The sequence below is a fragment of the Suillus plorans genome, assembly GCF_016647745.1.
Source record: "Suillus plorans strain S12 chromosome Unknown HD556scaffold_44, whole genome shotgun sequence".
Classification (NCBI taxonomy): Eukaryota; Fungi; Basidiomycota; class Agaricomycetes; order Boletales; family Suillaceae; genus Suillus; species Suillus plorans.
Window position 1 is genome coordinate 356,288 of NW_024537428.1, and position 27,657 is coordinate 383,944.

General features: G+C 48.2%; 8 protein-coding genes across 8 annotated transcripts; 2 read left to right on the plus strand and 6 right to left on the minus strand.

Moving 5' to 3' along the window:
• Positions 1 to 1,119: 1,119 nt before the first annotated feature.
• On the plus strand, positions 1,120 to 4,079 carry HD556DRAFT_1310122 (uncharacterized protein; the record flags this gene model as incomplete). The annotated part of the gene is made up of 12 exons (XM_041300374.1): positions 1,120 to 1,342; positions 1,402 to 1,460; positions 1,553 to 1,629; positions 1,831 to 1,924; positions 1,984 to 2,352; positions 2,402 to 2,637; positions 2,688 to 2,840; positions 2,892 to 2,951; positions 3,006 to 3,251; positions 3,478 to 3,538; positions 3,767 to 3,831; positions 3,965 to 4,079. The coding sequence occupies 12 exons, from the start codon at positions 1,120 to 1,122 to the stop codon at positions 4,077 to 4,079; spliced, it is 1,758 nt and encodes a 585-aa protein (XP_041158143.1).
• Positions 4,080 to 4,464: 385 nt separating this feature from the next.
• Positions 4,465 to 7,544, minus strand: HD556DRAFT_1445527 (uncharacterized protein; the record flags this gene model as incomplete). Its single annotated transcript, XM_041306947.1, has 5 exons — positions 4,465 to 6,796; positions 6,846 to 6,991; positions 7,043 to 7,181; positions 7,231 to 7,373; positions 7,428 to 7,544. 5 exons carry the CDS (start codon positions 7,542 to 7,544, stop codon positions 4,465 to 4,467), a joined length of 2,877 nt encoding a protein of 958 aa, XP_041158144.1.
• A 6,047-nt stretch (positions 7,545 to 13,591) lies between these two features.
• On the minus strand, positions 13,592 to 13,882 carry HD556DRAFT_1241061 (uncharacterized protein; the record flags this gene model as incomplete). The annotated part of the gene is made up of 1 exon (XM_041298160.1): positions 13,592 to 13,882. A coding segment is annotated over one exon (291 nt), but the record flags the coding sequence as incomplete, so codon positions are not given.
• Positions 13,883 to 14,001: 119 nt separating this feature from the next.
• HD556DRAFT_1310124 (uncharacterized protein) lies at positions 14,002 to 15,577 on the minus strand (the record flags this gene model as incomplete). The annotated part of the gene is made up of 2 exons (XM_041300375.1): positions 14,002 to 14,351; positions 14,800 to 15,577. The coding sequence occupies 2 exons, from the start codon at positions 15,575 to 15,577 to the stop codon at positions 14,002 to 14,004; spliced, it is 1,128 nt and encodes a 375-aa protein (XP_041158146.1).
• A 2,988-nt stretch (positions 15,578 to 18,565) lies between these two features.
• Positions 18,566 to 20,074, minus strand: HD556DRAFT_1241090 (uncharacterized protein; the record flags this gene model as incomplete). The annotated part of the gene is made up of 8 exons (XM_041298163.1): positions 18,566 to 18,686; positions 18,740 to 18,894; positions 19,009 to 19,152; positions 19,192 to 19,324; positions 19,379 to 19,569; positions 19,622 to 19,730; positions 19,787 to 19,915; positions 19,974 to 20,074. The coding sequence occupies 8 exons, from the start codon at positions 20,072 to 20,074 to the stop codon at positions 18,566 to 18,568; spliced, it is 1,083 nt and encodes a 360-aa protein (XP_041158147.1).
• Positions 20,075 to 21,101: 1,027 nt separating this feature from the next.
• On the minus strand, positions 21,102 to 22,607 carry HD556DRAFT_1445531 (uncharacterized protein; the record flags this gene model as incomplete). Its single annotated transcript, XM_041306948.1, has 4 exons — positions 21,102 to 21,722; positions 21,784 to 21,990; positions 22,047 to 22,339; positions 22,400 to 22,607. 4 exons carry the CDS (start codon positions 22,605 to 22,607, stop codon positions 21,102 to 21,104), a joined length of 1,329 nt encoding a protein of 442 aa, XP_041158148.1.
• A 1,042-nt stretch (positions 22,608 to 23,649) lies between these two features.
• Positions 23,650 to 24,581, minus strand: HD556DRAFT_1445532 (uncharacterized protein; the record flags this gene model as incomplete). Its single annotated transcript, XM_041306949.1, has 3 exons — positions 23,650 to 24,081; positions 24,135 to 24,331; positions 24,398 to 24,581. The coding sequence occupies 3 exons, from the start codon at positions 24,579 to 24,581 to the stop codon at positions 23,650 to 23,652; spliced, it is 813 nt and encodes a 270-aa protein (XP_041158149.1).
• Positions 24,582 to 25,153: 572 nt separating this feature from the next.
• Positions 25,154 to 26,449, plus strand: HD556DRAFT_1445533 (uncharacterized protein; the record flags this gene model as incomplete). Its single annotated transcript, XM_041306950.1, has 3 exons — positions 25,154 to 25,808; positions 25,870 to 26,093; positions 26,147 to 26,449. The coding sequence occupies 3 exons, from the start codon at positions 25,154 to 25,156 to the stop codon at positions 26,447 to 26,449; spliced, it is 1,182 nt and encodes a 393-aa protein (XP_041158150.1).
• Between the last annotated feature and the right edge of the window lie 1,208 nt (positions 26,450 to 27,657).

Below are 27,657 nucleotides of genomic sequence, written 5' to 3' on the forward strand. Positions count from 1 at the left end.
CTACTAGACGCGCATGTCACATCGAGTTGTGACAGCAACGCTACGACGCCGGCCGGGTAGCACCATCTCGAGCTCAACTTGAACTTTGAGAATCCATTCATATTCTCAACTCTCGTACCATTAACTGAGCTCATTGTTCTCATGGGCAATATGATAGCCATATGTGCTTTGCCTATTTTCCCGCCACCTCCATATCGTTGCCGGAGTTGCAGCTGAGGTCACGAGTTCCGACGAACGTGTTATTCCATCCCACTCGAACACCACACCGATCGACCGGACTCCTAGGTTCGACGCGAGGCCAATGTCCTGAACCTCTCCCAAATATTTGCAGTGGTGAACCAACACTGCAAACATGAACCTGGGTAATACATTTTTAGGCTGGAGGATCACCGTTGATTTAAAGGTGCAGACGAGCCGATGCGATTCATGGGATAGCACCTACGTGACGCGTGTGAGAATGAGCTCATGGTCGGAGAAGATGAGATGAATGAATTGTACGTAGTTATCGCCTTTCGACTATTTTCTTCTATTGGTCTAGCTTATATACGAGACGAGCAATTACCTATCGTGAGTTTTTGTCATCTTTTTTCATAAACCTTCGATCTGAAGAGATGTCGCAGATCCAGCTCGCGCACTACCATATGAAAATGGAAGTGAGATATGTGATGATAAGAACAGACGCGTTCTCTATGTAACACATCTGTATCACAGCCTTCCCGTGTCATAGCAATCTCAGCATTCACTTGAAGTTCCATGCGTTCTGCTTCACTCATCTCCCGCGTTCGTCTCATCACTGTTTTGTTATAGATACTATATCATGATGAAGCTACTCGTACAATCATACGAGATACAATGACAGGCTGTTGTTACATGTACACATATGTATATGATCTACATAATGTTCGCAAATGGCGACTGACCCTCTAAAAATAATGTCCATCCACAAAATCTGTCTGGCAGGACATAGTACGGCTCGCAGCTGTACAAATGTCGCTCAGGCACTCCCATCTCAGTGCACAAAGACCGAATTTCTGTGAAGCATCGTGCAGCCAATGCGAAGTCACCATGCACAAAGGCAATCTCCCCCAGTCCCCGTTTGCTATACGCCTTTAAATCAAGATGTCCTTGGATATCGCAACCTTCAATGATGGTGATGAAACGGGACTCAGCCTTGTCATATGCGCCCGCAGTGAGCTCGATGCATGCCGCAGTATACGATCTGTGGAGAAATACGAATGCACTGCGCAGCTCGAAGTGTTGGGAGGATTCTGGGGCTTTGTAGATGAGCTCCCTCGCAAGGGCATGATCCCCCTGCTTGCTTGCAACAACGGCCTTCAACGCAGTATGCCACAAGACATTGTCCGAACGTTCTCCCTCGAATATCTCTATGATTTGTTGTAGGATATCCATGGCTTCGGATGGCCTGCTTTCGCAAAATGCCACCTCTGCAAGCCCCTGAAGTGCGTCGCAGCGGGCGTAGACTTGAGTAATTGTGCATTGTAGGAGAAGATTTTTTAAGCGCTCGTTCACCTGAACAATGTCTCCACCGTAGCAAAGTTTGGCCCGCCAGTGCCAAATCTTAGACTGCAAACCACAGAGGCTTCTCTTGATCTTGTGTGGTGTCATGCGGTACGTAACTTATGTTATACTGGCACATGGTCGGTTTATCAATATAACTTTGTACTTACTCATGACATCTGACTTTGACCGGCCATCCTTGACATTCCGATACGGACTGTACTCAGAGCCTTCCTGGTATCACTATAAAGACTATGCTAAAAGTGAGATGTCTGACTGTCATAGAACTTAACCAGACTTGCCAGGAAATAGTTCATCAACAATGACGAAATCAGCAGTTGGTGCGATTCTGGCTATCGCCCTTGCTGCCGCGTCGTCCATAAGAGCGTCGCCGCCTGGAGCAGTCGTACGTCAACAATGGCAATTGTGTAGTGCTAAATTGCATCTAAACGTCTGCCCTCCCAGTACATCGACCCTTTACAATACAATGTTGTGGGAGCAAACTACACAAAATGGCGCAATTCGTCCCTTATTGGTTTTAACCCCACCAACAGTGCACCCCCATTCATTCAGGCCTTTGACTCTTCATTCCTCGATGTCACCGGACCATCTGCCACCATTCGCGAAATTGCTTCGAATCCTGGCTTTGCTTTTGCCCATGAAGCGCCCATCTACGTTCCAGATCTCAACTTGGTCTTCTTTGCAAGCAATGACGGTGGCGCACTTGGGTACAATGGCTGGTATAACAACAGCGTTGTTAGCATGATCAACATGACAGAAGTCGACATGGCGCTGACTTCTACGCCTGGAAATGTCAATATCCAGGTTCAAACAGTGGGTCTCTCCCACTTGACCATTGATGCTTAACCATTTTGACTTTCAGCTCAACCTCTCCGATAATGTCCAAATGGTCAACGGGGGAACAGGCCCATACAAGGGAGACCTTCTGTTCGTTACCTCAGGCCGCGCTTTGCTTCCGCCTTCTGTTGTTCGCGTCAATCCTAGCCCTCCCTATAACACCACTGTTATTCTGGACAACTTCTTGGGCAGACAGTTCAACTCGCTTAATGATATCAAAATCCTCCCTGGCACGGACATCATGTTCTTCACCGATCCTGCGTGAGCAATCTATGAGATCATTATATCTCCAATGTTAATGGCTTCTCCAGCTTTGGGTGGCTAAACGGTTTCCGTCCTGAACCAATGTTACCATCACAAGTATACCGCTTTGATCCATCGACTGGGCAGGTCAGAGTTGTCGCTGACCGGTTTGTGCACCCGAATGGTATTGCGTTCACGCCAAATGGCAAAACTGCATTCGTGTAAGTTTGGTTTTTTTTCTCTCGTGTTTGTGGATTAGAATAATGCATCAGCACCGACACTGGTATTCTTGGATCCTTCCCCGGGACAAATCAGACTTTTCCGGCCACAATGTTAGTTTTCCCACCTACAACGATGGTAATCAGATACTCAAGCGAATTCTAAAGCTATCAGTTCGACGTCGACCCAACGACGCAGTCGTTCATGAATCGTAGAGTGTTCGCCTACAGCGACTCTGGTGCACCCGATGGCATTCAGCTTGATACCAAGGGCAACGTTTATGCCGGCTGCGGCGATGGTATTCATGTCTGGAATGTGGAAGGCACGCTCATTGGGAAGTTCTATCTAAACAGCACCACGGCCGAGCTGATGTTTACGAAGTCTGGTCTCATTATTTTGGACGAGACGGCGATGTATGTGGCAAACATCCAAGGTCACGGAATGACTCTAGCCACGTGGTAGCTTTCTGTGTACTGCCATGCTCGTCACGAATTTCATGCATACTATGATACTACATCATCCATACAGCCAACAACATGATCACTGATATTTGCGATTCATGCTACTTCACTCATACTTAAACTTCCAAGGTTTCAATTGGCTTTTGCATCACTAATTATTCCAGGAAACGTTATCAAGGACGATGCTTCAGCCAAATCCTGATGGCCTGGCCCAGTACTTGGTTTGCGCATTAGAATGGGTGCGTACTTTAATCTTCGCACATTCCCATCATTGAACTTAATATTGCCTCACGCCACAGGTCAAAAACAGAATGATGGTCAGGCGGTGCTAGCCGTAAAGAAGTCTCGCGCACTGCTGTGACATGAATCCCGCGTCAAGTTCGAACCTCGTGCAACCATCCAGCTACCCCTTTGGTGTAGGCCTTCAGTTGAGTATCTCCCAACGGAAATATTGGGGCCAAGCATAGGTGATATCCGCGGACAAGCTGAGGCAGTGTGAAACAGGATCGCTCCTCAGCGGGCTGTACAAATGGTACGTGTTTTCTCACTGTATCATTTACCTATAAGCCTAACCCTCTGCGTGCCAGCTTTCGGCATTGAAACGCGTGCACCTTATTCATCGTGACATAAGTCGAATAGCATCTACTCTGTCCTACTACATTTAGGCTAGAGGATCATCATCGACTTAAAGGTGCAGACGAGCCGATGCGATTCATGGGATGGCACCTACGTGACGCGTGCGAGAATGAGCTCACAGTCGGAGAAGATGAGATAAATTAATTGTGCGTAGTTATCGCCTTTCGACTATTTTTCTCTGTTGGTCTAGCTTATATGGGAGACTAGCAATTACCTATCGTGGGTTTTTTTCATAAACCTTCGATCTGAGGAGATGTCGCAGATCCAGCTCGCGCACTACCATATATATAAAGTGGAAGTGAGATATGTGGTGATAAGAACAGACGCGTTCTCTATGTAACACATCTGTATCACAGCCTTCCCGTGTCACAGCAATCTCAGTAAACGCTTGAAGTTCCATGCGTTTCGCTTCACTCATCTCCCGCGTAAGCATTCGTCTCGTCACATAGATACTATATCATGATGAAACTACTCGTACAATCGTCCGAGATACAATGACAGGCTGTTATTAAATGTACATGTAATTGATCTACATGATGTTCGCAAATGGCGACTGACCCTCCAAAAATAATGACCATGCACAAAATCTGTCTGGCAGGACATAGAACGGGTCGCAACTGTACAAATGTCGCTCAGGCACTCCCATCTCAGTGCACAAAGACCGAATTTCTGTGAAGCATCGTGCAGCCAACGCGAAGTCACCGTGTGCAAAGGCAATCTCCCCCAGTCCCCGTTTGCTATACGCCTTGAAATCAAGATGTCCTTGGATATCAGAGCCTTCAATGGCAGCTATGAAATGGGACTCGGCATTGTCGTATGCGCCCGCAGCGAGCTCGATGCATGCCGCCCCATAAGATCTGTGGAGAAATACGAATGCACTGCGCAGCTCGAGGAATTGGAGGGATTCTGGGACTTTGTATATGAGCTCCCTCGCAAGGGCATGATCCCCCTGCCTGCTTGCAACAACAGCCTTCAACACGGTATACCACAAGGCATAGAATGAACGTTCTCCCTTAAACATATCTACGATTTTCTGTAGGATATCCATGGCTTCGGATAGCCTGCCTTCGCAAAATGTCACCATTGCAAGCCCCTCAAGTGCGCCGCAGCGGGCGAAGCAGACTTGTGTACATGTGCATTGTAGGAGAAGGTTTTCTAAGCGCTCGTTCACCTGGACAATGTCTCCCCCGTAGTAAAGTTTGGCCCGCCAGTGCCAAATCTTGGGCGACAACCCATAGAGGTGATCTTTCAAGCCCAAGGACTTCACAAATAATTCGTCCGCAGATGCTGTGAATCTATACATCCGAGCATTATCCAAGAAAAACCAAACTCGGCTTTTCGTTGGTTTACTGAGATACTCCCACGACTCGGAGCGTTGGAAGCCCTCTAAAAGCTGTTGGGATTGAATGAAGCGAGCTTGACATCTGCATAGGTCTGCACATTCGAGGACACATTCCGCCACCATTTCGTGGTTGCCGGTGGCGAGAAAGAGTGCCCCAGCAGCTTTAAAAATTTTCATTACGTCTGTGAGCTGGGAGAGAGTGAAGTAGAGCCAGCCGAGATTCCACAAGCAGTATGCTTTGAACTCATACGTGGGGGAGTTCTCGACGACATTGAAAATAGCGGGGGTAAGGGTAGTTGGGCGAGGAAGGTGCCACTTCAAGCAACACAAAAATTTTGGACAAGCGCGATAAGTCTCTTCAGGGATATGGGCGAGATCGAAAGCAACGACACGCTCGATGTTGAAGTGATCCGAGACAATGATATTAGCATGACTGTCTTGTTCTTCCGAACACTGCTCGACAGTGTGATAGTAGAAGGTGCGTATCTCTTGCAAAGATGTGGAGTCAGGTACTAATGGCAAGGAATCTTGCACACAATGTCGAATGGGTGCGAGCACCTTGATGAAGTTCTCATGACGATAAACAAGAGATTGTATGCATAGAACATCGCATATATTGTTGACTTGTTTGAGCGATGGCAACAGATTGCCAGCCAGGTTGTCGTTGAGACCCTGAGGCAAGAAGGCGATTATGGCTAAAGTACGACGACCATCCTCGCCAAGAGCTTGGATTGATGGTGAGTTGAGTGACAGCTGCATGGTGTCTGACAAGCTTTGCAGCTTTCCCTTGCCGGGGTTGAGCACGGCAGTGTGCCGGTCGTTCCATCTCTTCAGTAGTGTGGCTGGAGACCAGTCATTTTGCCGCGCAGTGTGTGCGAGTAAATTAATGGAAAGGGGGTGAAAATCCAATTCACTGAGTAGGTCCTTTATTTCTTCCTCGGCATCGCTGCAACGGGCGCGAGGATAAGTTTGAAAGAATACTCTTTCTGCAGAACTCAAGTCCAATGGCGGAATGTCCATCGTTCTCCACAACACATCTGTTGCATTCCTTCGACTACGTGACGTGAGGATCAGGATAACACCACGGATGTCTGCAATCTTCGCGATTGCCGGTGGTATTTTTTCGAGCGCTGACAACGCACTGGCCTCTTCGAAGGTCTCGGCATTGTCGAGGACAACAAGGGCGCTAGCAGAATGAAGAAAGGTAGATATTGGGCGCAAAGGATCAGCGCCGGTAATCTCTATGCCAAGGGCTCCCGCGAAATGAGTCGTGAAAGTTTCGAATGTGATAGTCGAAGGATCTAGGTCATCATAAGCCACAAAGAAGCGCCGATCAGCAAATTTTTCGATGATAAGCTGCTCGTGAAGGATGGCTTTGGCAAGAGAACTCTTTCCCATACCTCCGGGACCGATCAATGCAATGTGTTCACCGTTGACGGCGAGGGTCGTCAACTCCGCCACGAGATCATCGCGGCCATAAAACATGGAAGGTCTCGATGGAGGCTCAATTGGCTGATACCTGACTGCATTTAAAGGACACCCGCAACCCGCAGAACATGACAACTTACTTTAGAACGTTGACACTGGTTAGATTGCTGTCGATTCGCGAAACGACCTCTTCCACCCTCATGGTAATGCCAGTGAGCTCTTCCACCCTCGTGGTAATGCCAGGGAGCTCTTCCACCCTCGTGGCAATGCCAACGAGCGCTTCAGTCTTGAGATGACATTCAGCAGCAGAAGTTCAGGTCGAGTCACAGAGACGTACATCGAAGAGTTTGAGGGAACTGTCTATGTCCTTTTCCCAACTATCAATCTGGTCGCGATCAATCGTGACAGATAAGATCCTCTTGAACCATCCTTGCTTCTTCCTTGAGACTACCTTATTATTGATATCGTTAACTAACCTGCTTAGCGTTGTCAGTTTCTAGCGACAGTGAAATTTGGTTTGCCTACGAGTTAAGCTCCGATAAAGCATGGGTCAAGTATCCTGGAAGGTTGTCGTCGGTGGTGTCCTTGGTTGCTCTCTTGAGGATTTCCCCGATGGTTTCACATTTCTTGACTATCGCCCGGAAATCGGACTTGTTCTTGATCACCGACTGCACGGACGTAAGGATCTTTTAAACTCATTTTCGAGAGTGACACCGACGCACCTGCACAGTCATCAGAATACTGGCGACTGTTCCGAGTACACCTTTCGCCAGGTCACTAGGCACGACGATTTGTAAGGCACTGATGCCTGCTATAGTGACATCCAGCAGTTGGCTCATATTTTCGGCCGGGACTCCTTGATTTCAGAAGAGGGTTGTTTAGTATGTGAGTTTTTCTATCGTGATGTGAGATCAAACAGTGACGCCCAAAGACGTTCCTTCTTGCCTTTGGGTTTTTGGATTTTCTTGACTTTGGGCTTTTGGATGGCATCACCTCAGGCTGAAGTCGTGTGGTAGATCCTGGACTGTATTCCATTGGGTTTCAGTCGATTACCGAGTGAGCGTCTCTGCCTGCCTTGCAAGCCACTGGTGTCGACGGTGAGAAACTGCATAGCATCCCGGCGCCTGATACACCAGGCAGGGAAGCCTAACGAGTAACTCTCTATTGGTTGATTAGTGACTACGCTTGCGCTGAGTTTTCGAAATTTCATGACCGTAGTACTGGTCGTGTCCAATGTTGAAACTAACTGCATGTGATCAAATAATAATAATTATTGACTAGTGACTCATCGTCTTTTCGTCTTGACATGGCACACTTGGGTATCGAAGTTCCGTACGTGAAAGACGCATGCACCTTCCGGAAGCATACAGTATGTACATACTCCGATCATCCGATCGTGATTATATAATTCACTTCCCCAGTACCATGCACCACCTTAGCAGTTCACGCAGGTTGAATTAAGCTCAAAAAGGAGCCTGCCGCAGTGAGCAGTCTGGCCTTCTCAAGATACCGTTACTAAACGCAGGCTCACAGCCGAACAGCTTAGCTTGAAGCCAAATCCATTCGCATCCTCAACTAATAGACCGTCAATCCTACTCCATCGTTCGGGAGAGCTGATAGCCGTATGTTTCTTCCATCTTCCTCTCTCCCAGACACGCTGAATCCCCCAACGAACGTGACTATCCCAGGTCTCTCAGGCAATCCATCTATCTACACGACTCCTCGCCACAAGGCTTGTTGCATACTCACCTAATCCTTGGTGTGGCAAAACGATGCTGGATATTCGAACCTGAGCGATGCAATCCACGAGGAACTGAACGAGAACATAAGGCGGCGCAAAGTACACATCCGACCAACTCGAGGATCGCAGTCGGTGATATCTGTGTGGGCGAGCCAATAGCTAATTTTGCGAATTATAGGAAAATTGGCTGTAGTGATCCAAGGGCATGAAGAGGACTTTAGAACGCATGATCAATCAGTGGTCACAGAAATTGACAGGACTTCTTCAAAGCTTCGCATACTATCTGGTGTTTGTCTCATTACTGCCTTGCCGTGGATATAATACACTGCTCATAAAATACAACCGCCAAAGTCAGAGTTACAGAAAGGATGACGGCGATCGAGGAACACAGACAACTCACTGACGACATACAGATTTATTGCGACGGCTCAGGCTACAAGAATAATATTGGCGCTGCAGCAGTCCTATTCCGTGCAAGATCTCGCCCAAGAGTACTAAGATTTCACTTAGGAAAAGACGAGGAACATACCGTCTTTGAAGCGGAAGAAGTAGGATTGACGCTAGCCGCCAAACTGTTGTCAACGGAGGAGAATCTAACATTCCCGATCTCAATCTCAATCGATAATCAGGCAGCCATAAATGCCGGTGAGAACATGACCGCTCGCCCAGGATCATATATTGCAGATTACTTTGACAGGGAAATGAGAGCCATCGCAAAATGCCACCCAGACTTCAACGTCACCCTGAGATGGTCACCAGGACATGAAGGCATCCACGGGAACGAAATGGCCGATAAGGAAGCAAAGCTCGCAGCAACAAGCCGAACCAACAATAGCGCAAGGGAAACCCTGCCCAGGTACCTGAGGCACGGCACCCTACCACTCAGTATATCTGCGTTGAAACAGGCCCACCGACAAGAGACACACTCCAGATGGAGGAGAATGTGGGCCAAATCCCCAAGATTCAACCGCATCCAGAACATAGACCCCAATGTTTTTTTATTTTTTATTTTTTTTTATTTTTTTTTAATTCCAGTTTTTTGTCTTTGAGAGTAGTACTCTATGTAAGACAATGCTAACTAGTCTTGGGGGCCCCAGTGCCCCCTCCGCGCCTCTAGATATATGAATGCCCCAGTGTGGAGCGTACTCCCACTGGTCCGCCGTTCCCGCCGCGCGTTTTAGACATGCTATCTATCGAAGGAGAGGTGACTTTTAAATATGTTGCGTGCAGTGATATAGCTAATATGAGTAGGGGTCGTCTGGACGCGTTCTCGGTTGCTTGCGCAACTGGTATAGGTATCTGATTGGGTGCTAAATAGTAGGTATGGTTAGGAAAGGTGGCCTCTGGTGACGAAGGGCCGGTTCCGCTAGTATTTGGCTGAGTCCAATGGGAGCTTAGATTCCGTATAGGCGAGGAGTTAGGTGTGGTTTGGTGTATTATATGTTGAGGGTAGTTGAGGGTGTTTTAGGATTAGGCGGAGTTATAGTAGGTCGTTTGTCGTGTGGGGATGAGTTAGTGGGGGGTATCATAATGTTTTGGTTCTGTTGGGTGAACGGGGAACGGTCAGGTCTTTCGTGGCTGGGACAAGGAGATTTCACCAAATGTGGACTTCATTCTTCCTGTAGCGTTGACGTATCGAGTAAGGTGTGGTATGGCTTCTTCATTTGTTAGTAAGTGCGGAATGGAAGTGGCTTTGCGTCCTAGCGCGCGTATGAGGGTATGTCGTTCATGGTGATAATGGGGGCATGTGATGAGGAAGTGGTGTACATTTTCATTGACGTTTGGGCAGTGAGGACATGATGACGTGGGAGATTTGTTGATGCGATGGAGATGTTCGTTGAGCGGGACGTGACGAGTGCGTAAACACATGAGAAGACCTGTTAAGCGTTTTGGATAAGTTTTTGTTAGTTTTACGAATGAGCGATGTAGAATATTTGGATCGATACTGTGCGTGCGTGCGTAACGGGGGGATTTGGCCCAGAGCCTCGTCCAGCAATTTTGGGTGGACTGATGGTGTGCTTGCTTGAGGGCAGAGATGCTGAGAGGGAGTGAGTTTGAGCGAAGGAAATTAGGTAGTTGATTGCGAGGGCTGTTGTTCTGACGGCCCTCTGCGGCCTTCTTTGCTTGTTTGTCTGCTTCCTCGTTGCCGTGAATGTCTGAGTGACCGGGTACCCAGTGTATTGTAACGTCGAAGTCACCGTGGTTATTGGCCACTTTCTGCATCATGCGCCTGAAGCAATCCGCTAGGTATGATCCTGGGCGTGTGCGGAAGCTGTCCCCGCTTTGGATTGCTGCCTGGTTGTCGATGGAGATGGATATTGGGAATTGTAGGTTCTGTTCTGTGGCAATTAGTTTTGCTGCTAACGTTAGTCCTACCTCTTCAGCTTCGTAAACGGTATGTTCGTCCTTCGTGCCTAGGTAGAAGCGTAGGACACGGGGTGAGGCTCCTGCCCGGAACAGTATTGCGGCTGCCCCGATTCTGTCATTGTGGCCAGAGCCGTCAGTGTAGACTTGGATGGTTTCGGTCAGGTGGCCATGTGTTATGGCCGCTTCCTCTCGTGTTGTTGCGATATTGGTTTTGAAGGGATTTTTCGTGGAAGGGTGGCGACGTGCGGGGATGAGGGTCTCGATGTCATCTGGGATAATAGAAAAGAGGTGAGTGAGTTTATGTAGCGAGGAGCGATGAGATGATACATAGCGCTTGGCAGCGCGTCGAACTGGGTGATATAATGGGTGGGTTGCTGGGTGAGCAGTGAGGCGTACAATGGCTCTGTGACAGATATTGTGAAGGGCGAGGGATATGGGGAGGATGTTAGCGTGGACTTCGAGTACGTCTCCTGCAGAGGTGTTCATGGCTCCGGTCATGGCCAGGGTGGCAATTCTCTGGACGGAGGTTAGTCTTTTGGCTACGCCTATTGATCCTCTCTGGAGGACGTCGGAGTTTTCTCTAAAAGCAGGCGTGAACCATAAATCTGCGGCATAAGTCATCTTCGGGATTGCAACAGCTTGATAGAGCTGCCGCATGAGGTGCAGCGGTATTCCTTTGGCCATCGTGGAGAGGCGGCGTATTTGGCAGACATACGCTGTGCCTTTGGCCACAGCGTTGTCCACTTGGGCGGTCCAACGAAGTTCCTGGTCTAGGATGACGCCGAGGAAGCGATGAGTAGCTGTTGGGTGTATGGTCGAACCTTGGATGATCATGGGAGGGCGGGGTCTGTGTCTATTCATAGAAAAATCCATTAGTGCGAATTTGTTAGTTTCGAAGCGGGAGTTATGAAGGCGTGACCATTCGAATCCACCGCCAGGGCGGTCTAACATGTCAGTGAGCATGGTGTGCGCAGTCTCGAAGTCATCTGCTATTGCAATGAAGGCTGCGTCGTCGACAAATGCCAGAGTCATTTCCTTGAGGGATGCTCTTCCTGCTCTGGGCTGGGCAACTTCTACGAGGTCAGAATTATAAATTATGTATAAAATCATGGACAGGGGGTCACCCTGTCCTATACCATTCGTGATTGGGATCCATTCTGACGTGTATCCGTCGAATCGGAGTTGCGTGAATCTTCCCGTTAAGACCCGTTCGGTGAAGTCCACGAGTTCACCGGGAATACGTCTCATGCGCATGTTATGGAGGAGCCGGCGGGTGACCGCATTAGGGAATGCTCCCTCAATATCCAGGAATAAGACAGAGGCCACTCGGTGGGAGCGCCAGGCGTCTTTGATGGTTGCTTCTAGAAGATGCAGAGAGTCAGTAGTTGAGCGGCCGGGTCTACCTCCGAAGTGGGTATTCGGTAGTAGATGGTGGTGTTCTAAAATGAATGTTAGTTGCTCGGCGACTACTGCCGTTAAGAGTTTGCAGGTGGTGTTGAGAAGTGCGATAGGTCTGTAGGCTTTGGGTACAGCATAGCTGGGTTTTCCGGGCTTGCGGAGGACTACGGTTGTAAATCGGCGCCAAGGTTCATAATAGGTTTTGTGAGTAAAGACAGCGTCGAAGAGGTGAACGAGATGTGGGACTAGGGTGAGCGAGCAGCGCTTGAATACGATATTACAGATTCCATCGGGTCCTGGCGCTTTGTAGCCACTTAGGTTAGCGATGGCTCGATAGATTTGGGTCGTGGTGAAGGGAGTGTGTGGTGCGATAGGTTCTGGGTATATACAGTCTGGGGGTATATGGTTAGTAGCGGGAGGAGGGGGGAAGAAAGCTTCGGCAATTAGTAGGCTTTTCTCATGGTTGGTGGAGGCTTCGACGGAGGAGCCGTCCTGTCGTTTGACAATGAGAGTGGGAACACGTGTTTTACCTCCATCCTTAGGATCAGACGTGACATAGCGGTTGGCGGTCCAGATGTCGTTGCCTTCTAAGTCTTTGAGCCAGTCTGTCCAGTGTTGTTGCTTCGTAGATGCGATGCAGTCGGCGTATTGATTCTTGAGAGTCTTCAGTTCGTTGTGACATTCATGAAGCGGCAGTGCCCTCATCTTGTAGGCTAGCCGGCTGAGACGGTTGACGTTCTTGCGCATGATGGTGAGTTCCCTCGTCCACCACCTCTTGGAGTGTGGGCAAGGCTTCGAGAGCGGTACTTTCGCTGTGATCGTGGAGGTGATGGCCTCCGTTAGACGTCGTGCTGCAATCTGAAATTCATCATTAGTGGCTAGAGGTTGAGGGGGATGGGAAGAGAGAAGGTTAGTAAGGTGCTCATTGAATTGTTCCCAATCGACTTCTCTCCAATTGCGCTGCGGTTCGGTGTCGGTTCGAGGCGTTTCTAATTCCAGTATTAGGTGGATGGGGATGTGGTCCGTCTTTGGACCTCTGAGTTCTGGTGCAGTAGTGCAGGTGACGACTGCGTCGAGGATTTGTTCTGTGCCGAAGACGTTATCGGGGCGTGTCCAATTACCGGTACTGGAGGATTGAAGTGTGGGGAGGTCACCTGGAAGTAGTTGAATCATACCAAAGTCAGCGATAAGGTCAATAAGAGGTTTAACATGAGTATAATTAAATAAATGTCGGTTGCGCATTTCCTCCCACATCGGATGGTGCCTATTAAAGTCTCCCATCCAGAGCATATGATCATTGGCGGTGGGACGGAGAGTTGTGATGTTGCCTTCGATGAATGTGTCTAGGGTTTCCAGCGTTGATTGGGATCGACAGTCGTTATAAATATTAAAGATCGTGCATTTGCCGTAAGGACCAGAGAGTTGAAGGAGAGTGATGTCGGAGGAAGGCAGCGGGATCTGTTTCCAGAGGTTGGTGTCCAGGCGGGTACTGATGAGGGTTATAGCGCGGGTACGTTGACGGAGATGGGTGTAGTGCTGAGTAGGATATATGACGTGCCAGTGATGGTTTGCTGAGGTGTTGCGGAGAAAATTGATGTGAGGTTCTTGGATGAGGATAATGTCCCATTTGGAGGCGTTGGGGTTGTTGAGGAGGGATGCTTGGGCGGCCATGGAGTTGTTGAGATTCTGCTGCCATATGCGTAGTCGGACGGTGGGTTCATTACGGTGTTCAGACATTAGATGGAGTGGAGAGTGGGCTGCTAAGAGGGGAGGAAGAGAAGTTAGTAGTGTTAGTGTGTGTGAATGGAGAAGAAGAGAGACGATTCATAAGTTCTGTGAGAGCCGGAGTTTGAGGACGTTGCGGGGAGAGCATTCGATTTGGAGGACGGGGCCGAGGCTGGAATGGAATGGTGGTTTGCTGGGAGGTAGCATGCCGGGGGGGGACTGTGCGCGTTGAGGTTTGGAGTATGTGAACGGGAGAGAGCGTTGAGGCTGGTTGACGTGCGTCCAGGAGAGTTCTGTTGGGAAGTAGGGCATAGAGTTTTCTGGGAATTTTTCATTAATGAGTTCGCAGCGTCGGGCAAAGTCTGGGCACGACCGGTTCCAACTGGCGTGTTGATCGCTGCGGCAGTTGACGCATCTGGTGGTGTTTGAGGTGGTGCATTCAGATGTGTGATGTTGGTTGCCGCAGGTGCCACATGTGTCGGTGGTTGCAGTGCAGTTCCGTGCAATATGTCCGTACTTTTGGCATTTCGCACAGCGGATAGGTTCACGTTTGTCCTTGCGGACCGAGATTCGTTCGTTGCCGATACAAATACCTTCTTTGAGGATGAGGTTAGCTGTGTGAGGGTCAGCAATGTGAAGAAGGGCAAACGCCTTTTGCTGGGTTGGGGATCTGCGGGTGGGGGGCTTGATCCATCGAGCCGAGACTATTGAGTTTATTAGGAGGTTGTTATCTTGTTCTATCGATCGAAGGAGGGTGTCTTCATGTATCTGGATCTGTATGGGGAGATATTCAGCTACTATGGGGAAGGTACGAGTGCGGAACGATACTGCATTATCAAATTGTTCTTTTAAGGCTTCCTTACTTGCTGGTAGACGGAGCCATTCTGCCAACGATTCCGATTCGAGTTCTACAATGAGGCCCCCATTGTGTAATGTCAGTACTGCCTTAATGTTGCCAACGGGAGTGTCTCTATCGCGTATGTTGGCCAGCGCAGTTTTCAGCTTTAAAACTATCGCGGCATGTGGAGTATCTGGAGGGAAAAGATTGTCTCCAGGCAATGGGTCTAAAAGAATCTGACGAGCACGAATGGCTGCACGGCTGACGGCCTTATCGATTGATGGGGGCAGGTGTGCCGCTGTTACGGAACTGTACGTTTGAGTTTGGCTGACTGTTGCGGGGTTCACGGTGTTCACGGTGGGTGAGGTCGATTGTGTTCGGGGTTGCTGAGAGAGTTGGGTCGACAAGTTGTTGAGACGATCTTGAGTGAATTCAAGGGATGGTGTGAGGAGCTTGTACGAGTTGTTGCAGTCCTCAATGGATTCGTAGAGTGGATCCGCTGCTTCTTCGAATCTTTCTGCCGCGACTTTGAGGTCTCCTTCCTGCTCATCTCTCTCCCTATTGATTGTGTTCTGAAGCGTCGTTGCTTGGACTAACGTGTCCCGTAGGGCTTCGGAGGTGGTGAGGATAGAGGCAACTTGCGGGGCAATGGCAGCTATTACGTGGTCGACCAGTCTGGGGGTGAGCACGTCCGTGAGTCGTGTGGCCGTGGAATCAGCGATTTCACAGGCAACATGGTCCTTCAGGAGAAAGGCGACCGCTCTGATTGCTGAGGTTACTGGCAAGGGGATGGTGCTGGACATTTGAGTAATTTGAAATAGAACTGAAATCAAATGCGTCAGTGTAAATGGTTGATCAATATTGCAGATTAATTTCGATATAAGGTATTGCTTTCCGCTTTCCGAGTCCTTCACGTTGCTGGCCATGGATTCGATGTCATTCTGAGAGATTGCAGATCTCGTGGTTCTGCGGGTATTAAGACCGTAGGTAGGAGATGTGTTGCGGTGGTCAGGTGGTCTTGACCCGATGCTGGCACTTCTCCTGTCACCAGGCATGTCTTGGTGATGATGGATTGATGTGATTTGAGGGTGATTTGATGGCGTCTAGGCCGCCGTAGGGCGTCCTTGGCGTTGTTGAGGCCGATGTTGATGACTGGTTTTCGGGGTCCTAGTCGGGGTGCCACTTGGTACTGGTCCAAGAAGCGATTGACCCCAATGTTATCAACCGCTCCTTCACTAAGTTGACTGCCGCCTTCCCAAAGAAACTAACCGGAATGCTCCTAAGTTTCAGATCCCAGCACGTTCCTCTCAATCGGTATCTCCACCGCATCAACAAGTCCGAACACCCACACTGTCCGTACTGCCCAGAAACCGAAGAGACAGTGCATCATTTCCTACTCGCATGCCCGCAATACAATGGAGATCGCCACTCACTCCAAAACGCCCTAGGACGGGACGCCTCGTCCATCCCATTTCTCCTAACTGACCCAGAAGCAATCCTGCACTTAGTCAAATACGTGAACCGCACTCGCAGACTTAAGGCTACATTCGGTGAGATCCCCATAACCAAAAAACGTAAGAATTGATACGCCTAGCAGAACTGTAACACATACAACGCAAGTACCTCCACCGCCACCTATAACTCCCATAATAATCAAACACTACACAACCTTATAATCAATAAACACTCGCCTACATGGACTCCAGCCCACCAAATGGAGAAGAGACCGAGACTCACCAGGCGGTAGGACAAGCAGCCGCCCACTAACTTCGTCAACAAAGCTCCATTAGATTCCTGTACTAATCCGTGTAAACGGACGAGTAACGCGTACCATCCTCGCCAATATACATACCATACAGACCAGATGAAGCCGCACAACTCTACTATACATAAACGAAACACGCGTCTAAAACGGCCAGCGGGAACAGCGGACTGATGGGGGCACGCCTCACATCAGGGCATTCGCGATTTCGGGATAAAGGGCACCGGGGGCCCCAGTAGAATAGCAAGTATTGTCCTACATAGGGAATTTTTCCTCAATGGACACAAATTGGAATCAAAATAAATAAATACAACCGCAGGCTGACGTGTATGATCTACGTATCATCGTTTGCAAATGGCGACAGACCCTCCAGGAATCACCATCCTTTGGTAACGTATTACATAAATAGCGAGCAACCGTACAAAGTTGGAGAGGCACTGCCATCTCAGCGCACAAAGACCTTGTTTCCGTGGTGTTGGGTCGACAGTGACATCCTGGCCTGGGCGACCCGATTCTACTTACATAATCGAGCCACAGTATTTTATTAATAGTATCCACTCTCAACAAAACGACTGGTGTGCACAAGGTGCGCAGGCTTAAAATACTTAAGAATCCGATCATGCGCAATGCGCCCACCTCAATGTAATATCCGTGGCATCATAGTATCATGATCATCAAAAACACCCTCGCGCTTTATTAGGTAACTGCACCTCGATACTTGCCGTCGACGACCACAGCCGTGTTGCAGTGCGACTCGCTACAGTACCATCAGAGAACCGATGAACAAATGAGAAGGTTATTTAAAGTAATATATAATACAGCATCACAACAATCTTCGTATATCTGCTGACCGCTTCCACATGGGAATATTTGGCATTGTCGAGGAAACAACAATTTGAAAGCACACCAGCTGAGGAACGATATTGGCTAAATGATCTCTTTCATTTGAATGTGTCTAAGAAAATGTAAACGGGCCCAGGTTCATGAAGTTTAATATGGACAGATACTGAGAGAGAAAAGAAAGGAGGTTGCGATCTGTGAAGGTGAGAAACACTGTGATGATGTTATTAGTAGTGCGGGTACATGTCGTTTGGTCTGCAGGCAATCTTGCAGTTAATTTGCTCGAAGATTGAATTTTGCGGTAGAATCGAAACACTACAGGAAAAATCTGGAGGTGAAGAAAAACGACAAAGTGTTAGCTGACCAGCAACAACACATCGATTACATGCGAAGATAACGCTCGAGCTAGGCGAACTACAAGTCCCACGGGGAAAGCAACGTTCAAGGTGTTGGATTCTTGTCTGCTAGATATAGATTGGGAATCCGTGCGAAAAAGCGTTACCTTTGCGGAGCAGCGGATGAGTTCAATATGTGAGAGATAAATCAAACTTTTGTCCCGTTTGACTTCAAGACATCTGTTTGGAATCTTCAATGTTCGTCATTAAATGGATAATTTTTCAAAGCGTAATTGTGTCTCTATGACTTAGTACCTGGGCTCGCGCATTGACAACAGTGAGTCATGCTTTGCATCTGTACTTACCTTATCTTTCAACGAGCATCTCATGTATTTCGCCACCTACTAGATCCATCGCTTCACTTGCGACATACGCTGTGTCTCTATGACTTAGTACCTGGGCTCGCGCATTGACAACAGTGAGTCATGCTTTGCATCTGTATTTCCCTTATCTTTCAACGAGCATTATGTCTTGCTGGAAATTTTCGAGCTTTAACAGTGCTATGGAGATCGGCGGAACCATTTTACTCCATTGCCACTTGACTGTTCATTCGCAATTCTTACCATACATATACAAAATTATCGAAAAGGCCGCTGTAATAATTTAATCGTCCGCAGCATAAATAGAATTTATAAATTTGCTTTCATCGAGAGATCGCACATTCGCAATATAGAGAATCATATTTATTATTCATGATAACATTAGCGACAGGGGAATGATATAGGGCCGGACTGAATGCGCCGAGTAACGACATAGTAAGGAGAGGGCGAGAAGCAAGCAAAAGTATAAAATAACTAGTCAGAGTCTAATTCAGCGTCCTCCATCTGCTGTCTCTGGGTAGCTAGCGTACTGACAGACATGTGAGATACAATGTCCGCCGTCAGGTCCTGCCAATGGTTTCGTCCAAAAACTTTTCTGCGTAGCGAGTTACTAGCTATCAGGCGGAGTCGTTGACGTGGATGACTTACCTTGTCCACCACTCAAGAAGTTTGTTCACTCTGGCTCGCGCAGCTGGACCTGGGGCATCCTCGAAGAAGTCCACTACATTGTTCCAGAAAATATGATAATCGAAATCTCCATCTACTGTGCGCCAGGACGTGAGGTTCGAAAGTGCAAATCGAATCTATGGATTTCATTCAGCTTCACACTTAGTAGAGACATAGATGAATCTTACCTGGCAAGCTGCATATGCTATTGCGCGAGGAGTCACTTTCCTCATACCTATTATAGAGGCAACACATGTCTTTACTTTAGCTTGATCGGATCGTTTTCGGGCGCGCCGATTGTTCTCAATAATGTCGGCGCCATCACCTTCACCATCCACTTCATGAGCAGAGGAAGGAGAAGTAAAGATTGCCTTTAACCCCTGCAATGTGATGAGCTATGTTTCAGTTAGAGAACCCAGGTCACTCACCATGACTAACAGCTTCGACTTAAAAAGCCCGCGCTCCAGGTTCTTGGTGTCAGCTTCATAGTTCTCATACATAAATGATGGCCATGAATTCTCAGAAACGATGAAAGCTGTCGTACGGTCCCGAATGCCAGCCTTGACGCTGGATTCAATATTAACAACATGCATGCAAGTGACAGCTCGGATCATAACATACACTGGGTCCTCCCAGCGCCATTCCGCTGGGCAGAGGAGTTTACCACACGCATCACTCACGAATCCTCGATGGTGCTTGTCATCGGTCCTGATGAGTGGAGTCGGGCAACACTCGATGTTCACCCACGAAGCCACGAGTTCTTTCAGAGTCCCCGTGTCGTCGCCCCGAGCCGAGTCCGCGCCTCGCTTAAGCTAGATTGAAATGACCGAATGAGTGAGACGTGTGACAATATTCTTTGAAAACCTTTTTCAGCATGTCGTCGGACTCTTCGTGATCGAGACCTGCCAGTTTATCATGAAGCCATGACAGCGCCTTGGCGAGTTCGATGTAGCCACGTTGAAGTCGGTCTTGCCTGTTCACTTCGGTAAGCAAGTACATCAATTTGCATGAACATCGTTAGATGCTTACTCCGGAGTGGCATCCTTGTCACTTTCTTCACAACGCCGGTCATTTTCAGCAATAAGATCCTCTATCGGAGCATAAAGGTCAACCATACGACGGATTGCCCGTCCCTGCGAAACATAGAAAGTCGTCTTTCTATTAAGGAGGCATCGAATCTGCTTCAGTTACAAGCCAAGATTGAAAACGCGCATACCTTTTCTTCGTCGCCTTGTCCTGCTTCAACACTTCTACCTCCTCCATGAGGGAGGCAATTTGTCGCTTCGCCCTAGCACTAGGAGAGGTCGGGACACGCATAGAGACATGCCGAGACTGGGGGCTGCCCAAGGCGTGCACAGATTCCGACATACCAGATAAGCCTCGGAGAAGAGCAAAAAATTTTGGAGGTTGGGAAGTGCAGAAAGGATATGAAAAAGTGAAGGAGGGTGAAGGAAAGAGCCTACGAGAACTTGAACATTTTAAATGATGGCCTGCGTCATTGACTGATCCGAAAGCAGCCTAGCGTCTAGATCGATGACTCGTCTGAAAGCGACCTAGCGTCTAGATCAATGACTCGTCTGAAAGCGGCCTAGCAATACCTTTGGTAGCCAGCCATAAGCATGTTTCTTTTCTGGCAGTCCAGGAACCTGCCATTTGAGATGCCATTTTCCACGAGCATTTCCGGGCTGTTGCCGTCTAACGAACGAGCTTCGGCAATGATCAATAATCGGGTGCGACTCAGAGGCTCAGTCACGCACAGACTCGGACACGACGAAACAATAAGCTGGAGCGTTCAAGTTAGATGATGCCCCAGGATACCAAGCAAAATTGACGACCACTGAGAACTGCGAGGATGTACGCTCATGGTGAGTGGAGAACTGTGTGAGGGCTTCAGAATGCTTCAAGCTTCAGTAGTAGTACGTGAAAACCTAAATAATGCACAATACGAATATGGTTGTCACGGTGCAGTTTGAGCAATCGGTGAACGTTGAACGTGTGAGCCAAATAGCTCAGACCTTTGTATTAACACGTGATTCGGGTGAAGATGAGAGAACTAACATTGAGAGAGTCGATGCGTGATAGTAAGGCGAGAACAAGAGACTCGCGAATAAACATTAACAGCGAGAGAATTAATATTGAGGAGAAGGAAGAGTAGAGGATAGCAAAACTACTAGTACAGGAGAGATGTGAAGGTTTTTGTAAAACGAATCAGACGAGACTCCGGCAACACTACAGCGCGAGGAGTTGCGGAATGCAAAGCAGGCTACATTGGACAAATTCTGGAATACCAAGTAAACAATAGCACAAAGTCAAATGGAAACGCGAGGCGAACCGCACCGTTCGATCAAATGCTACTTTGACTACCATTAGAAGCGGGAGTATTTTCTTCATTCTCATCGCCATCATGGGCTCGTGCTTTCTTCTTTCCTTTAGCCTTCCTTCTCTCCTTTGCAAGTTCGGCCTTCATGTGAGATTTGGAAACACAGCTCTGGAAGGTATATGCGGAGCCCTCCGACATCCCGACTTTCTCTTCATAGAATCCAACACTGAAATGAGCCGCTGTAGGCAGATAAAATATGCCGTGATCCATCAGTTTCTCGACATATTGGGGAAAGTTCATGGCAGGATAATGAGAATGGACGGTCCTAAGGACGTCCTCAATATGTTGCGGCTCGTCGTCGTCGTCGGACTCCTCATCGCTCTCCATATAGAGCGCAAAAGTCCTCTTGAGCGGTTGGAGAGCCATACGAGCTTCTCCTCGTTCTCTCGCAAACATTCCTGAGTTACCAGAGGTCATCTCATCGGTGGTGGGCGAAAGGTGAATATGATTATGTATGACGGGTGATATGATTTCGGTGGACACCCTCTGGAGCGACAACGGAGTTCGCTCCTTACGTGTCTTTCGAACTTCATTAAAATGGGGTGTCCTGGGTAGAGTGACGAAGTCTGGAACTCCAGTTTCATACTAAAATCCACAAGAACATAAATTATGCCGTATCCTTGCAGGCAAATAAACGTGCACGCACCAAATATTTAGCCCACTCCTGCAGGTCCCGTGTGCACAACGAATAGTGTGGAGCGTCGGGATGAGATGCATCGACCCAGCAGAATGTGTCCTCTCCAAGCTGATGGTCGGAGCAGCGTAACTTACTTGTGACTGTTGCCAACTCTTTTTTGTACTCGCCCGCAGGAGATGTACCTGCCTGTTGTCGTATTTGCCTCTCTTTTCGAGCCTGCAAGTTAATGTCACGTTGTGCCGCAGACTGCTTGAAACCATCCAAACACGTACAGTATTGAGAATTTCGATAAAAACTTGCTTAGTTTTCCTGCCAGATCCCTGTTCCGTCCTCGCAGCTTTGAAAGCGCTATCAAGATCATGCGATGTCAAAAGTCGATGAGGTGGGTCTAAGCGGCGGGCGGTAGACAAACGCCACCCCAAGTGTTGATATGTCTTTGAGACATCCATCGTAGCCTTAATTGAGTCGAGTATGTCTATGCGGCAATCTGCTTCGGAGTGAGAGCGGTCCACATAAGTAGTTGATTGGTTTCTATCCAGAGTGTGTAAAGGAATTCTAAACTCGACTAATGCAACACGACATGATCAGCATCTCATCAGACCTGAAATACACATGCTTAACGTACTTTTGTCGAGCTGAACCTGGCAAGGCTGTTGTGCGGTGAGTTCTTCTAATGATGGGGTTTGAGTCATTGGCTCATAAAAGTGCCGGACCGCGCACATGCGAGTGATCTCACTGGCCCCGACACTGGGCAGGTCCGGACGAGTTCCAAGGAGGAAAGCTGCGGTTTGTGCACGAGTACGCTGACGAGCGGAAGTAATTGATTTGACCATAGAGTTAATAGAAGACTGCAACCTGAGAGCGTCACCGGATATAGCGAGAAAACAAAATATTTGAACTCACCACAGCTTTATAAACGTGACGAAGGATTTCACCATACATTCAAATCATCTCGACTAGTATGCTGTCAATCTCAGAGAGAAAGGCTGGGCAAATAATGATCGTAAGCATCTTGCCCGGGGCTAACTACTTACGACTCGATACAGAACTGATTTGAGCCATCGACCGTGGCCTAAAATGGATCCTGCCAAGTTTAGCTTCGGCACCGATGAATTTGGAGTCGGAAGTTTAAAATGATGAATCTCACACAATTTAATCATATAAGTAGTGCCTCCGAGTTACGCTGAAAACGTCATGGAATGTTGTATACCATGACAGATCCCATAATCGCAGTTTTGGCAGTCTTCGGCTTATCACAGACAAGCGTTTTGATCGACTTGAATGCGCAGATAGCTATAGGCTGAGGTCGCAAGTAGCGTTGGTCGAGTTCGCATGCGACAAGTGAAGCTAGTGAAGAACAGGGCAAGACTCCGAGTCAATGCGCCTTAATAATCGCCTGTTCAATGTTCAGGGTTGCGCTCAGTCAAGCCCATTGCCCATCATGATCGCACAGCTTTACCACGTCCGCCAGGTTCCTGGTCGAAAAGTTTGCGTCTGATCAAGGTATGACCTCCCGAAAGAATCGATGATAAATACGAGGGTCAGGATTGTCATTGGATTGCTTTGACAAAATATTCAATATCTGAAATAAAACAATAAGCAACACGCACACAACATTGTCAAATCTGCCCAAGAAAGCTTCCGACGGCAGGCCGTAGTCATCATTTGTCAAGGATACATGCGTTTCAATCATCTTTAGGCTATACTTCTGGTAGATACAGGAAATTCAACACATGACAGTCACACCTACCAAATATCCAAGTCATGACGGTCCGTACTTACAACAACCCGAAGGTCACGCTGACAACAAACAACCCTCGCCTTATCATACTCATGTCAGTAGATATTGTAACAACGAATATCGAGACTCGCACCTTAGGCATCTGACTGAGGGCCGTTGTCAGATGTCAAATTTTCCATAGCCACACCATCAGCATCTTCCTCAGGCACACACGACTTTACATCCCCGATGTGATCCAGGGTTAAGTTGGCGATAGCGAACGATCTGTAATTGTGGCTGTATGCACCCACATCAAAGTCCTTGGCCACCTCAAGATCCTCCCTGCTTCTTCCAACCAAATATCTCCGGAGAAAGGCAGCTTCCTTAGCATCGATGGTATATGTTTCAACTTCTTCTTGGACAATCATTTCAAGAAGTGTCTGATATCGGTTCTTTGCCTCGACCGCCCAAGCCGTTCCCAGAACGGCCATGCGCTTGGCTTCACAGTCAGCTTCCTTCGCGGCAACAGCTTGAGCGATGACCGTCTGAGACAAGCGTTTCAGGCAATCCTCAAGGATCGATTTGCCCTAGCGTTGGGCTGGTCAATTGTTCTGAGATACCGTACGTCAAATTAACATACCCCTTCGACATCTGCCACACTCATATCATTGTCGCCAGATTCGAGACACCTTCGAAAAAAACGGAGCTCTAATGCGTTTGGCACCAGACCATGGGGCTGCTCGTAAGGCTTGAACCTTTTTTGCGCATGCAGAGCGAAGCTAGGCAGGCGCTTCATAATGTTGGAAGGAGGGCGTGGAAGTGCAAAGAGTTCATGGTCTAAATCAGGGGAAGTGTCGCCAGATGTTGGTGATCATTTACGACTGCTAGAGCGTAGTATGGAACATGTTGTCATATGGCTGCGTTTCTTGTCACGGTGACGTGGACTCGAAAGGTCAGGCGGAGAACTGGGTGGAGTCTGGACGAGAATTTGAGACTCATCACTGCTATCATGGTCGTAACTAGAGTCTCCGAAAGAGCTTGGAGGAGTGGGATGGGTGTGGACAGAAGAAACTTGAGGATTCCGCATGATAGTGTCTGACCGAGACTGGAGACTTGTGATGGGTGTCGAATGAACCGGCGGGGATTGAAAGACTCACAAATCTCAGGCTAGCGCTGCATATTAACCTGTTCCTATCGCATTTTAATATCACTCAATTGGTCATACAGACCATACAGGAAAGCTTCCATGCGGTCATGCATGGAACTCTCGACCAAAGCGTGCTCTTGCCACGAACGCACTGAGCAATTCCGAGTCTGACTCCCGGGAGATCTAAGGTACGATTCATGTAGCGCTAAAAAATTTGAAGCGGTTTCAATCAAACTTTGTGCCGCAGCTTCACTACTAGACTCAGCCGGCCTCAACCTCACATTTGTAAGTTCTTGTTCCAAGTTGCGCCGGGCCCTCTCCGAGTCAAGGCTAGGTCACTGCTGTCAGGACCATCAGTCGCCATGCCCTCGGGTGGATAACAAGTGTTATGGTTATCCATCCGACAATCGACACTTGTTATCCATCTCATGGTTGATGCTCGTTATCCTTTTGACGATATCTGCTAGTGGCTCTCTTCCTCTGAATTTCCCTTTCGCTTAGGTTGCTGCAACATGTATAACGATGGAACCCCCCACCAGCACAGTACTCAGGATGGCTCAGGCCAGTCATCGCCCAAAATAATGGTTCTCCAAGACGACTCTGATCCCAACCAGTCATTTGATTGGTTGCACAGCACCTTTGGGTGTAGCGCCTCGGACATGCAAAGGGCTTTTGATTTCAACACCCCCATCATGACCAGTGACCGGGTAGACGCAGAACCAGAGTCATTACCAGGCTTGCATCCCATGATCGATAACATCCACTACCCCCGCCTTTTTTCTCCCCAGGTTTGTCATGCACCGTACACCATCCCACGCCGATATCGTCCATCTCCGAGTCCTCGGGAAGGGACATCTCAAAGTGCAGCATCATTTGACCCATCTCCAAGTCCTGTGCTGGATGTGCTGCCCCCCGCACCAACAGCACCATTAGCACCATCTCCTGCGCTATCTCCCGCGCCATCTCCTGCACCATCTCTTGCACCAGCAACCTCAGCTCAAATTGTGCCCTCTATTCTGTTTGGTCTTGCTGATTTAACTCAAGCAAAGTTGGTGGCACTGTTTCGGTTGAAGTGCAAAATCTTCGCTAGCTCCTTCTTACCGAACGACGACTCAGCTACAAAAAAAATGGCAACCGATTGCCTGGACAAAGTGTGCCGCAACAGCCGTAGGTCCACTTGGAACATGAGCTGTTCCGATTACTGATTGAGTGCTACAATGACCTGTAGCTGAACTTTCCGCCTGGACCAAAATGACAAATGGCAAGGACGAGATCGTCAAGATGTGTAGCGCTCTTGTCACCATTAGAAAAAATATGCAGGCTTTAACCCGCAGCGCTGTACTCTGGGGGTACGGTTTGCATCAATTACTGCATACAGAGAAAAAGGGTGTGATAAAGGAATTTGTCGGTAGCCTTCTCATCAACGAGGCCTTCCTGCGAGGCGTCATCACTGTTAGTCATTTTGTTCTTATTTCTTGTCTGAGATTCACACGCTACTCCTCCAGGTTAATGGAGAACGCGTTAATATCCCTTTTGCGCATCAAGCATTGCAGTATTACATTCGGCAGCTACTTTTCCACGACAAGCAGTACAGAAAGTTCATTGGCATCGAACGGAATCTCAAACCGTTGTACACTTATACAAGTGTTTTATTCAAGTGGGCATTGACTGAAATGTCCAGCGGAGCATTCAAAGATACGGATTTTAAAATCATCGATGCTACTGCGGAGCATGACGACATGGTAACACTATTTGAGACTCTGACGAAAGAGCAGATTGATGCTCTCACCACAAGCGTTTTTGATTAAGGTGAGCAGCTCAGGTGGACAAAGGACATTGCATTGCTGATACTACATTACTCAATCCAGCAGAGATCAAAGGGACCGACAGAAGTGGGCCAGCCTCACGGAGCAAGAGGCTTGAACTTGGAAACCTCACAGAAACGCGTTAAATTGGAGTGCCGGTATCGATGTAGCATAGTAACAGTAGTATAGAGCGATATGCCAGTCTTGTATTTGCCCACAAGACTGACGTGCAGACGGTTGTATTCAGAGTCATGAAAGATTGAAAAAATCGGGCCATATGCCGAGTGAATGGACCTACTACTATGTGCGTAACGTTGAGCGACACTTGCAAATGAAATAGATATCATGAAAAAATTAGAACTCACATTGCAGAGATGATCTGGTGTTACTAGTTCGGCCAGTGATGAAGATAATGGGGCCATGATTTGATGGTGGGGATTGGTGCAGCCTCAAGGACAACCTGACAAAGAATTAGATATGTAATGTGTGAATATAAATAATAATAATTCAGGTAGATATGAGGGAATGAGGGCATGATACTCCACAGTTCGGCTCGGGGCAAAACGGCTGTACCAGCCTGCCTCACTGTAAGGAGGAGAGGAGGAAGCAGTACTACTAGACGAGACTTACCAATTGTAGGACTACCTAGGCTAACCGCCAAACCCAGAGTCCTGTTCAACCTCACTGATGCCAAGACCTCTGGTTTCTGCAGCTCAAGATCAGGAAAAAGCGGTCAAGTGGTACAAGGTCACGGTGAACGTACTATAGTTTCACAGATGTAACCAATAGCTTGCAAAGTAGCGATTCCGTGCTGGATATGTACAGGGACTGACAACTGTCCCTGTACCCTCTTCTAGGGTACACTGGTGGCAGGTCCCAGAAAATTTCTCCGTGAGCTCGATCATGACGGCTCCACACCAGCCCGGTAGCCACAATCTCTTTTGGACTTTAGCTTTGTCATCATGACTCCAGCTGTTTGGTTGTGCTCAATTGCTCGTCTCTGTTCAAGTTGTTACTACTATGGCTTCCGGTTCATCCTCCACTGTCAATCTAGCTTTCTCCCGTGTCTCTCGTGATTTCTGACCGCGAGCTTGCAGACGATCGGGTCGTCTGTTATGTCATTATGTGTCCTGCGCAAGTGTTTTGGGTTTTTAGAGGTCTCCCGGCGCGAGCATACAACAGAAGTACTTGGGAACGATCAATAGGAGATG